The sequence below is a fragment of the Rhinolophus sinicus genome, linkage group LG09 (genome assembly GCF_036562045.2).
Source record: "Rhinolophus sinicus isolate RSC01 linkage group LG09, ASM3656204v1, whole genome shotgun sequence".
In the NCBI taxonomy this organism is placed as follows: Eukaryota; Metazoa; Chordata; class Mammalia; order Chiroptera; family Rhinolophidae; genus Rhinolophus; species Rhinolophus sinicus.
In genome coordinates, this window is record NC_133758.1 from 114,533,367 (window position 1) to 114,546,155 (window position 12,789).

Below are 12,789 nucleotides of genomic sequence, written 5' to 3' on the forward strand. Positions count from 1 at the left end.
TGATGGAGGTAGATGGAAGGCAGAGGACGTTATAGAACAGAGTTTACTTTGCATTAGCTTATTTCCATAGTAACAGGTCCAAAGTCTGCAGAGCTCAAGGGTTAGGGGAAACGTATTTTTTCTTTTCCTTTTTCCATGGGAGCTTAAAAGGAATTGAGAAATTTTCTGGGGGTCTGGCTATTTCCTGTAGACCCCTCACCTGTTTCCTACGGGAGCTTGCATTTGATGACCAGGTATCAGATACCTTTGATTCTCAGCATCTCACAACGAAGCACAAACTGAAGTAAAATTAACCTTCAGGGGTTGCTTCTTCCCTTTGACTTTCATACTTAAGTTCCAGAAAATCTGAGTCTCAAAAATGTTCTCAGGGAACAGAATGATGGTGTTGTAATTGGCACAACAGAATAGAATTTGAATCTAAGTACAGGTAACACTAGCTATAGCTGAATGTAGCACATTGATTTTAAATACGCAGACCCAGTTGCCCATGTGAAAGCGTCCCCACGAGTTCGTGATGCAACACGTGGGAATGGAGTTGCCCAGAGGTCACTCACCCATCCATTCGCTCATGCAAACGTTGGCTCAGGTCCCCCACACGCCAGGAGCTGTTAGGGGCTGGGACAAGATGGTGGGTGGAAACAGCAGTACTCACTGCCCCATGGACCCCACGTTTGATGGGGGAGAACCAAACCAATATATAATAACCGTACAGCCAGCTCACACACTCCGTGCTGAGAGCTCTGACGGTCTTTCATAGGTAGTAACCCATTTAGTTCCCATGGTGACTTTGTGCTGTAGGTGCTAGTGTTACCCCATGTGGACGGGAGGTAAACCGAAGCAGAAAATAGTGACGAACCTGGCCCGAGGTCACGCAGCTTATGAATGGCAAAGCCAGGAATCGCACGCAGGCAGCCTGTGTGCGTCATCTGTGGGCTTACCTCTCCCTGCACCGGCCTTGGTGTGGAAGGCTTCCGGGCACCGGGCTGGGGTGGACCGCCAGGCAGGGCAGGGGAGAAACCGCAGCAGGGCGGCTACGGGCTCCACTGGGTTTGTAATGTGAAATTAGAACGCGAGTTCTCTAAACGCTGCTGCACAAACACTCGTAGGACTCTATGAAGCAGACCCGACGGGGGAAGGATTGAAAGGACAGGTGTGCCCTTTAGTCTGCTCCCCAGAGGAACATGTAATTAACTGGGTGCTGGGTTGCACTTCATTTTAATTTGCTGTGTGCCTGTTGCTGCCTTCGATCGTCATGTAAAGTCTGCACAGCACATCCTTTGTACCAGTCGTTTGTTCCCACCTTCTGGAAGTTAGAAGGAAGGCGGAGCACTTCTGATGGTGGCAAAGGCGGGGCCTTCTCCATGAGAAATGCACTTCTTGGTCTGTTCTTCTTGTTTTTGGCATCTCAGAGGTCGCTCTGATGACAGAGTCAAGTTTTCAGGAGACTAGTTCATGCCTGCAGCTTGGTCGAGAGCAGTAAATCCTTCCAGCTGGTCAGTGTTGTCTTTGGGGGTTTCACAAGTTGGCCATTCCCTCTGTGATTAAGGAAACAAACCTTATAGCAGGACTCACATGTAAGCTGTCTACGATGATTTTCCCAGGGAAGTGGAAATACGGGCTTTGCACAGGCCATTCCATCCCGATGGTGACCTGATGACAGTGGGAACCTGGACAGACGGTTGGCCCCCTGGTTTGCAGGTCCGAGGGTTCCTACACAGGGAGGGCATCTCAGCGGTGACATTTCATCTGTCTGTCCCCCACAGGGCTGCTTGACGACGCCAAACTCCCCATCGGTGAATTCCCGGTCCATGACGTTGGGTCCATCCCTCTCGCTGAGCAACATCTCGGGGGTGTCGGTCCGGTCGGACATGAAGAAGCGCCGGGCCCCTCCCCCGCCGCCCCTGCTCCGGGCCGGGCCGCCTGCGCAAGACAAGGCATCGGAAAAGGTAGGAACCCGGTGGCTCTCGGGTGTGCATCTCTAAGTGCACCAGGGAATCCCCTGGAAGTGTTCCGTGTACACTCTGATCCTTTAAATCGGTGGCTTTGGCAAGGAGTGTGTAGGGTGAGTAATTGAACTTTATTTACAAGTAAAGAGATGCCACACTGCTTCAGTTATAGGAGGTAGGAAACTATCTTGGTGCCTTTAGTCCTTAAAATCCTGTGTGTTGATTACCATTGAGGTTTAGCATTGACATTTTGGGTATTGTCATGCTCACTTGATGAGAGAACAGCACTGCATGGTCAGGACACTGAGAAGCCTGGCGTTGGTAAAAGACACAAATGGCGCGTAACCGTGTATCCACGCTCCGAATAACAGGTTCACAGGAAGGAGGAGATCTGGGCAGATTAAGTTGCTTTCGATGCGATACAACGCTTGTGTGGGAAGACGTCGTCTTTGCAGAGGCTCCTTGTTAGTGCTTCCCTGAGCGCCACGTCTTGCCTTTGCGAGGGCGTGCCATTCATTACACGCTGACCAGGAAGCGTCCGTGTCCTCAGCAGCTGGCGTCTCCATTCAGACTTCTTTCCTTCAGCTCCCTGCTGGCATCTTAAAACATGACCGGAAATGTCACACTCACTTTCCACGGGGTAGGACATGCTTTGACAGTAACTCCTCTTTTCATGGCTTGCAGTGTGACACTGTGAAAAATGTGAAGTAAAGTGTTTTTCCCCCCAAAGCTGCCCTTGTTAGGGTGGGCTATGGCAGGGACAGCGCCCGATGTGGCAGGTGGGACCTTGCTTTGGGCTGGCATAGACGCCCAGTTCTCCCAGGCAGGGCGGTTTGTGCCCACAGCAGGACCACTGCACCCGCTTTCGAACACGTTGGGCGACCTGTGAGGTGAACATGAGGGTGTGTGTCCTTCATTAAGCTGCGGCTGTCCCCAAGGCCCTGTGCCCCGGCTTCCTGGCAGACGTCACACCACAGATGGAAAATGGAGCACGTTGGTGTGGAACGTACATGCAAAATGCATCAGCGTGTTAGATGTTTCCTCAAATCAGAAAAGATGTCCCTTTCCGATTTTAATGTGTTTATCCAGAGTGGGTAAAGTCTGCTTGAGTGGGGGAAAGTATAGTAAGTAGAGAATCGGGACTTCTGAATGAAAAATAAATAGTACTGTCTCCCCGCAGAATGAACAGGGTTCCCTCTCAGGCAGTAAAAGCTTTTTACTGAAATCTGCTTTATTTGGCAAAGAATGAGTGGAGAAATTGGCTCACAGAAACCATCTCCTTTTTTGAAGCATGTAAGTGGCATATGGGTTAGATTTTTAGCATTTGCTATGAACATGGTTTGTTTGGGTCTTTTTGTTTTTGTTTTGTTTTGCTTTTTTCTTTTTAAATGAAAGCTATTTTGTTGTTTACTAATTTCTGGGAAAGGAACCCAAAAATGTATTGTCGTCGTCACTGGGGAAGAACGTCAATTCCTTCTTCGTGAACTTCCTTCCATAGAAAGATAAGATGTTTGTTTGGAAAGCCTTATTTCTATGCAACTGTTACCAACACCAATATCCTGAATGAGGAGAGAAGGTTTATTTTCAAGGACATGACTAGTTTGTAAGAAATGAGAATGCTTAGGTTTTCACATTTTAAAAGACTTTCTTTCTTATCAACTGGTATTAAAAATTCAGTATTGAGTTATTCAAGTCGTAGGGGTGGAATAATTTCAGTCATCTTCCAGTTTATCTAAAACTCCTTTAAACTGTCACTTTTGTGTCCATATTGGTCACCTGATTATATACTCATAATTTGATCATTAGTGTCTGTTATTTCTAAAAGCACTTTTTGAAGAGATTTTTCGATGAAAGAAATGGGTGTTGTCCTCGTTCAAGGCTGCTAGCAGAGAAATGGGTGAGACGGTCAAGTGACACATTATCTTCCAGGAGATAACACAAGTCTCTGGGTCACACCTGCTTTTCTTGTCCCAGAATCTTGAATGTGGTTTTAATTCTGTGGAACATCCAGACAGGAGTGATACAGGCTAAGTGATTATTTCTCAAACTTGAGTGGCATCTGAAGCACCCCAAAGGGCTTGTGAAAGCACGTTTTCCTTGGCTCTGTGATAAGAGTTTCAGATTCAGTAGGTGTGGGCGGGGCCTGAGGGATTTGCATTTCAAGATGTGCCCGGGTGAACCCCACATTGAGAACCACCAGCCATAGACTGCAACCGCCCTGATCTGCCCTATCTGAATTTGGACCGATCACCTGTGAGAGAGGGTCTCACTCAGTATAAATATTTTTCGTAGATGTGGAGATCTACGGACAATACCTTCAGTAGGAGAAAGTTACCTAAAAATGAAGTCATCTGTGCTATGCAATGATCACAGGTGCAGTTAGCTGAGGCCTACAGTTGTATGTTAAGACAAATCAATGGCTCTCCCTTCTCGCTGGGACCCAGGGGACGCTCCTGTGAGGGGACAGAGGAATTGCCAGTGGTGGGGGGACCTTTCTTGGTTTGTCATCTCCCCGTTCCGCACTGCCCTCTCCCCGTTTTGCTCCAGGCCGAGATGGCCCCTCCTGCTTGCCCTTGGCCCCGATCAATGGCCAGAATTCTTGCTGCACCTGTGTTTGGGTCAGAGCCCCCTTTGTATACCAAGTCTTAGAGACCTGTCTCCAAGGAGACTGATGGAAGTGAAAAAACACTGATTTCAGAAGTGTTGCTCACGGAGCCAACTTACAAATGGCAGCATCTCTGGACAATACCTGCAAAACGTGCTCATCTTGAAGGGAAAAGAAGTGAAAAGAGCCCCAAGAAGTGGGGGTCTCTGCCCTATGCCAGAACTGGAAACGGCCGTCACAGAGTCAGGGTGCCCTGCAGAGCCTGGCTGCCGCTACAGGACACGGCCCCCGGAGCCTGGCCCACCTCTGAGCAGGGTGCTGCATGTCACAGCTTCCCTGTCCTGACGAGGAAGAGCAGGGTGGCAGGATGGTGCAGGTGGCACAGACACTGAGCAGCTGCCAGGCCTTGAGGACCGAGGGAAGGGTCAGGAGCAGTGGTGCGGCCACAGATTGGACCTGCCACGAGTGTGTTTGTTGTCCGTGATATGGGCACAGACCCTCACACAGTCAGGAGATGAAATGGAAGGATGCAAACGGATGCACACGAGACCTAAAGCCCCTGTGTCCCCTCCCGGCCCGCCTACCCTCTCTGTGTTCAGTGCCTTTCTGTGGGCCCAGGTTTCCCTCCCTTGCTCTCTGTGTATCCTGTTAAATTCCCTTCAGTCAGTTTCGTGTCCCGATCTCTCTTAACCATGCTTCTTCAAAATATATACACACACGTGTGTGTGTGTGTGTGTGCGTGTATGTGTATCACACTTTATTCACCATTTGTAAAAATAAGTTGTTTGATTTAACCCCCACAACCATCCTGGCACGTTTGCTGTTTACGATGTCCCTTCTTCAGCTGAGTTGGGGAAACTGAGTCTCAAACCAGGCTTCAGGGCCCGTCAGGGACCATGCAGCCGATTCCAGCCCAGCTCTGCATCCTCCCAAGTCCACTGGTACCGTCTCGCTCACCGCCCTCCTAACCAGAGCGGCCAGGACCATCCCTTCACCTGCAGAAACAGAACAGATGACACAAAGCTGGGTTTAGAGATGGGACACATTCCCTCGGTGAGTTTGCAAGAGACGAAAACAAACCGTGGTCAGGAAGAGGGTGTCGCATCCAGGTGGGGTTCCTACGTAGTCCTCTGGCACTGAGCTCAGAGTTTGCATAGACTTCAAATCACACTCCCTGGCTCACGGCCAGGACTCTTCCGGGTGTGGCAGAAGCCTTCCCACATCCACCTCTGCTACCTGGAACAGCACACGCTGCTGAGGGAGGGCCCCTCTCCTTTCCACTGGGCAGTGTCGTCCCTCCTGGGAGGGTCCAGAGCAGAGCAGGGTGGCATGTTGTGTTGGGCGTCTTTCTCTCCCAGGAGCTGAATGACCCAGGTCACCCTTCCGCCCTCCAGGTTCCCTGCAGTGAAACCCCTATTCCTCCTGCCGCCCAGCGGCCCTTCCTCCTGCGCTGACAGGAAGGGCGGTCTCCGTCCCACGCTGTCCCCTGCCAGACCTTTTGGTCTCTTCTGTGTGTTTGTTTCTGGGCCTGTTATGGATGTTTCTTTCTCTGGAAAATTCAGAAGTCTTACTAGAACGAAAGACATTTCAAGCACCCTCTCCCCCAACAGCACTCCCACCCCCGCTTTTTTTGTCCCAAGCAGGATGCAACAAGTGACTTCCTGTGAAAAGAAAATGCATTTTCCCAGCTGCACCCTCCCCTTTAGCAGGGTACAAACTCTCTTTGCTGTGTTCCCTGCTATTTTGGTTCCTTCAAGATACAAACAGAACCACTTTCTCAGACAGCGGCCACCTTGCGCTCTCTGGTTGTAGACGGCGGTCTAACTCACTCAGGGGCCACATGTCACCCTCTCATGGCTTCTGTCTCTTTCTCTTGGGGTGACGGGCCATTCCGAGACACGGTGACTCAGAATGCATTGTACTACGTTTGTGATTTTCCAGTTTGGTGTCTTTGTAGTGACAACTCACGTTTTCAGCTCTTCTCAGAGCAGAGGGCAGTAACATGACACTACGTAAAGGGACCACGGTGACAAAGTTCAGTAAGAACCATAGCACCCATCTCCGGTCCCCATAGCATGGAGCACACGCAGCTTGTAATTGTCATCCACTTGGCTAAGTCCCCAGCTTGGGACAGTGACTTGTTCCCCACTGTGCCCCTGGTCCCCAGCACAATACCTGGCATGCAGTGGACCCTGAAGGGTATTTCATGAACAGATATAAATAAGGGCCCAATGACAGAACAGCTAAGGAGAGCCATGGAGACCACGAACCTTATTAACGTCAGTCTTCATAAATGACTCGTCATCCACGGAGGGAGGTCTCTGGTGACACACACAGGGACGGTGGCCTGGTGTTGATCAGTGTCTCATGGAGTGTGGGAGGCTTAGGTGGATGGCGGGAAAATAGGTGGGGGGCGGGGTGCTGTCAGGATCTAAGTGACTTGATAAGCTGGGCAGAGGTCAGTCAGATAACTTCCCAGGTAGGGGGTGTTGAGGCTGAGTGAGGGTCTCTAGTGGCCCCTGCGCTCCACATGCTGTAGGCCCCGTATAAGAGTAACCCCGTCCCCAGGTCCCATCCAGTCTCCTGCATATGCCCCAATCCACAGCTGACCCTGGGGCACCCAGATTTCCAGGGCAAGAATGGGGGTGCCTAGGTAAAGACTGCAGGCGCTTTGGCAGTGCTGGCGGTCAGTTGAGGCTGTGAAGTGTTTATGACAGGCTTAGCCTACACCAGCAGAAGTGTGACGATCGATCAGGATGACGTGGCACTCGTCCCACTCAGTGCTAGTCTGTACCTGGACTGACTGTGTGTCAACACCATATTAGAAGAGAAAAAACCAAAACAAAACACTAAGGATCTCCGAAGAGCATTCTGGGAATTGAAGAGACAGGAAGTCACTGTCCCTTATTTTAAAAATAGCAGAAATGAGAATATTTTAGCTGAGAAAAATAAGCTGTCACTGAAGCTCGACATCCCTGGGCAGACGTTTCGGTTCCCACCCTGACACGGGGCTACGCTGTATTTCTCCAAAGGGCAGGGCAGGGACCAGTGTGTGGACATCCTAGAAACGTTTATTTTAGTTGAATATGGGAAAGAATTTCCTGTCAGGCAGAGTTGGGTGAGAGAGTGATGATTGTGGGGACAGAGTCAGATTCAGTGTCTGCTTATATCATCTTCTAGCAAGACATGCTGCATCATCTTGCACTGTCGTACCCACTTTTGGGGGACTGTGGTCCCATTTTATAGATGGCAGGGCACACACGGTTAAGTGACTTGCTCAGGGTCACCACAGTGAGTAGAACTAAACAGCAAAGTAGGATCCCGGTGTTGGGGGAAGTCCGTGTACCATCCACAGTCTGAGTTTCGCCCAGCACACTCACCGCCTACTCGCTTATATGAAGGGCATGCTGGGCTGCTAGGGCTGCCATCACAAAATACCAGTCTGGGAGGCTCATGCAACAGCAAGTGCTTTTCTCACAACTCTGGAGGCTGCAAGCCCACCATCCAAGTGTTGGCAGTTGTAATATTGTGATTTATAAAACCTTTCCTAAAGGATGGGAGCAACAAAGGTGGCTTTTCTTATGTTAATGAGGTGACTTGAAAAGCCCCTAAATACTGGGCTGGTTGCAGGGGAGCCAACCATGGGATTGGAGGGTTGGGACTTTCAGGCCCATCCCTGACCCCCAGGGAGGGGAGAGGAGCTGGAGGTTGAATCAGTCACCAATAGCCAATGATGTAACCAATGGTGCCTATGTAATGAAGCCTCCGTAAAAATCCAGAAGGAGAGCTTCCAGGTTGGTGAGCACATGGAGATTTGGGGGAGTGGCTTGCTTGGAGGGGCATGGAAGCTCTGTGCCCATTCCCCGTGCCTTGCCCTAAGTGTCTTTTCCATCTGGCTGTTCCTGAGTTATATTCTTTCATAACAAACCAATAATCTGGTAAGTAAAATGTTCCTCTGAATTCTGTGAGCCACTCTAGCAAATTAATCAAACACAAGGAGAGGTCATGGGAACCCCAATTTATAGCCAGTCTAGCCAGCTGGTCAGAAGCACAGGTGACACCCTGAACTTGTAATACGTGTCTGAAGTGTTTGTGTGTGGGGGGCAGTCTTGCAGGACTGAGCCCTTCACCTGTGGAGTCTGATGCCATCTCTCTGTGAGGAGAAGTGTCAGGATGGAGTTGAATGGCAGGACCCCCAGCTGGTGTCCGAGGCAGACGCTCAGCGAGGCTGGTTTCTCCTGAGGCCTCTTCTCCGCGCTTGTAGAGGCCGCCTTTCGCTGTCTCACGTGGCTGCACCTGTGTGTGTATCCTTCTGTTTCTTCTTCTTCTATAAGGAAGGCAGTGCTATCAGATGGAGTAGGGCCACCCTAATGGCCTCATTTTACCTTAATCACCTCTTAAAGGCCCTAACTCCACACACGGTCACATTCCGAGGTCCTGGGGGTGAAGGCTTCAGCGTGTGCACTTAGGGGACAGAATTCAGTCTGTAACAAAGTCTCTGTTTATGTGCAAAGCAATGTTCTTGGCCATGAGGAATTCAAGGACGAGTCCTTTCAGTCCCTTAAAAGCCCTCAATATTTGACTGGAGCAGACAATTTCTGCCCCCCAGTAGCAGAGAATGGCCTGTGTGTGGGTGGACTATGGAGAATGGGTCCAAACCAGCAGCAGTGATCCACCCATGGAAGTTCCTGCCTGCAGCCTTGCTTTTTATGATTCCACCTAACCCCCGTTTCAGATCGGATCAGGGGCCAGAGACTGGACTGGGCGAAGGTGTCACTTGTAAATTGTTTCCAGGTCGGTACCATGCACATCATGGATTGAGTCCTGGGGGAGAAAGGTTACATTCTGGCCAGTGGTGTTTTCATTGCTAAGTCCCTTAGTGATGGAAGCCCCTGTGCTAGACCAGCAAAATCACTCCCCATGGCTGTTGGGCAGAGAAGAGCTTCATCCAATCCTCAGCCAACTGGGCCCAAGGTCAGAATAAGGACGGTTATAATGATCCCACAGTGGTTCAGTTCTTGTTGTGTTTCAGGTACTGTGCAAAGACCTATGTACATCATGTGCTGTAAGTAAATCTCTACAGTATGCTTATGAAGTAGGTACCAGTCTTACCTCCATCACACCAGTGCCAACACCAAGGTGTGCCAAAGGCAGGGAGGTAGCAGGGCTGCCGACCTTTCCTGCAGGCAGCTGTCATGCATGGGTGCTGACTGGACTCAGAGGGGACCCTGTGGCCATCGGGTGGCAGGCAGCATGCAGGACTAGGAGATATTCAAGCCTGAATCTCTGCTCTGCACCTTGAGCAGGAGATGATACGGGTCAGGTGGGAGCTCGGCGGTGTATAACGCCCTGTCTGTCTGCTCCATCATCTCCTTTGAGGCAGAGGTTCTCAAATGGAGAGAACGTTTGACATGGAGGACCTTACTTGTTTACTCATCATTGACTGGGAAGTCATGTGTTTACTATTGGAGAATCAAAACTGCAAGCTAAAAAAATAATTCTGAAAATCTTCTTGAAGGAAGAATAGACTCGTGCATGGCCCATGTCACATAGGAGAGCAGTTTCCTAATGCTCCGAGTTCATGGAGCTCTTCTCAACAGCCCGTCTTGCTTGTCATGGAAGGAATTCTGCAGCTGAAACATCTGACAGAATCAGGATGCAATCACTTCACCTCCATATTGGACCTCTGTCAAGGAAATCCAGCCAAACTGGCGAGCTGGTGATGAGGACGCTAGGCTATGGTCCTGTATAAAACTGCTGTCTAGACACAACAACTAAACAAACTGTCTAGACACGACAACTAAACAAAGAGTTCTTTTCGCCTGGCTTGCCAGTACCAAAGATATGTAAACTTGACACGTCCGACGCCCAGGCTGAACGATAAACTACATTAAAAGAAATAAAGTGCCCAGCCACTAGGGCAGGCGTGGCTGCACACCCTGTAAATATATGTACCAATGCAGCTCGGGTGTGGATATCTGTTGATTTTGAGATGCCTCCTGTATTTTTTGGCTCTAGCCAATCGCCAAAAATCTGCTTATCTGCTCATAGAATATATTACAGGGTCTCCAAAGTCTTGACAGGAATGAGGCATAAACAAGAGGCCCTGTGTCAAGTCCTTTTGGACTGAGCCATCCGCCGTTGAGTCTACATTTTTCAAAAACAGTCATGTCATTTCATCTTCGAATGTTCCAGATATAAAGTATACCTGCCTGCTTAGCAAACACACAAAACGAGAGCAGAATGAAATGATGGATGTGCATGAACTCTTTTGCAATAAACAGCCAAGGATCGGTTTTGTTTATGTCCTGAAATATGGAAAAGCAAATATGAAATTTATTACGGTACAGAATGCTCTCTGAGGAGGTTGGAGGAAACGGAGCTGCTGAGGAGGTCATCTCTGGGGTTTCGATGTTTCCTTCTTCCCTGGCTGTGGCCAAAGGGGGGACTGCATTGTGTTCAGGGCAAGTGCTGTTCATTCGCCAACACAAACAGCCATGGGAACCTGCGGGGTCCCTCGCGGAGCCTGTGCAAACAGGCGGCTGCAAAGGAACTTCCTCGGGGGCAGATAACAGCGTGGTCAGTAATCAGAGTTTGCAGGGAGAGGAAATGGGAGCTATTTAAGTAAGTTGTTTCCCATCTACGTTTTGTATGGATCCTTTCCTCCCTGACACTTCCAGCCAAAGAAGCAAGTGTTTGTTTGAAGATTAGATTCTTACATATTTTTAGCTGTCATTAGAGCGTGACATTTTATGGAGGCCACTGATAAAATCAAAATGAAAAGTGAGCTTGCCACTTTTCTACACATTGACTCGTGGTGACACAGAGGAAATGAAAATCTCAGCTTCATATTATAGAGTCCCACTGTTTAAATATCCACTGTTTAAGTATGTTGTTCATACCCTTGGACTCTGTCATTTTTGTCACTTTGCTTCGGTTGCTGCTCATGTCAGCAGGCAGTGTGTTTCACTGGAAAGCGCAACTGGTGACAGTGTGATTTCACTTTTATCCTTACACGTTGCTTCTTTGCATCTAAGTGGTTTTAGGAGTCTTTCCAATCACCTTGGTAATCAACAATCAGAAAAGTGGGTTTTGTCATTGTCACCTTCATCTTTGAAACATTTGATCCATTCCTCAACCAAACGCAATGTTAGTCTCTGTGAAGCTTTTACTGCTTCACTGGGACACACTCAACAGAGTGAGAAAGCAACCTATAAAATGGGAGAAAATATTTGCAAATCATATAGCCAATAAGGGATTAATAGCCCGAACATATAGAGAACTCCTGAAACTCAACAGCAACAAAAAGTAAACAACCCGATTGAAAATGGGTAAAGGACTTGAATAGACATTTAAAGAAAATGTACAAAGGGCCAATAAGCACATGAGAAGATGCTCAGCATCACTAATCATTAAGGAAATGCAAAGCAAACCGCAATGCGATGCCATCTCACTCACATCTGTTAGGCTTAGGATGGCTACTGTAAAAAAAATAAAAAGGACAGTGTGGTCAAGGATGTAGACTAATGAGAACCTTTGTGCGCTGCTGGTGGGATGGAAATTGGTGCAGCCACTATGGAAAACAGTGCGGAGGCTCCTCAAGAAATTAAAACTAGAGCCACCTTATGACACAGCAATTCCACTTCTGGGTACTCATCCAAAGGAAATGAAATCAGGACATTGAAGAGATTCTGCACCCCCATGTTCAGTGCAGCATTAGTCACAAGAGCCAAGCCACAGAAACAGCCTAAGTGTCCTCCAATGGATGAACAATTAAGAAAAGTAGTGTATATACACGATGGAATATTATTCAGCCAAGAAAAAGAAGGAAGTTCCCCCATTTATGACAACATCGATGAACCTGGAGGGCATTATACTAAGTAAAACTACTCAGAGAAGGGCAAATACTGTATGATCTCACTTATATGTGGAATCCGAAAACAAAAAACAAAACAAAACAAAAACCTCATAGAAACAGAAGATTGGTGGTTGCCCAGGGTGGAGATGGGGAAATGAGTGAAGTGGGTCAAAAGCTATAAACCTCCAACTATAAAATGAAGGATTTCTGGGGATGTAAAGTGCAGAATGGCGATTGTAGTTAACAATGCTGCATTACATACTTGAAAGTTGCTAAAAGAGCAGAATTTAAATGTTCTCACAAAAATAAGTAGCTGTGAATTGATGGATGTGTTATCGTGGTGATCATTTCACAATATATATATGGGTATCAAACCATCA

At 48.5% G+C, this 12,789-nt stretch overlaps 1 protein-coding gene across 10 annotated transcripts in view; it reads left to right on the plus strand.

Annotated features, from left to right (window-relative positions):
- Nucleotides 1–12,789, plus strand: part of COBL (cordon-bleu WH2 repeat protein) — a 179,041-nt gene that overhangs the window by 97,612 nt on the left and 68,640 nt on the right. For all 10 annotated transcript variants that reach the window (XM_074341030.1, XM_074341037.1, XM_074341031.1 and 7 more), the window contains one exon: nucleotides 1,764–1,946. In XM_074341030.1, coding sequence (XP_074197131.1) covers nucleotides 1,764–1,946 — 183 coding nt within the window. The remainder of the gene's footprint in view (nucleotides 1–1,763; nucleotides 1,947–12,789) is intronic.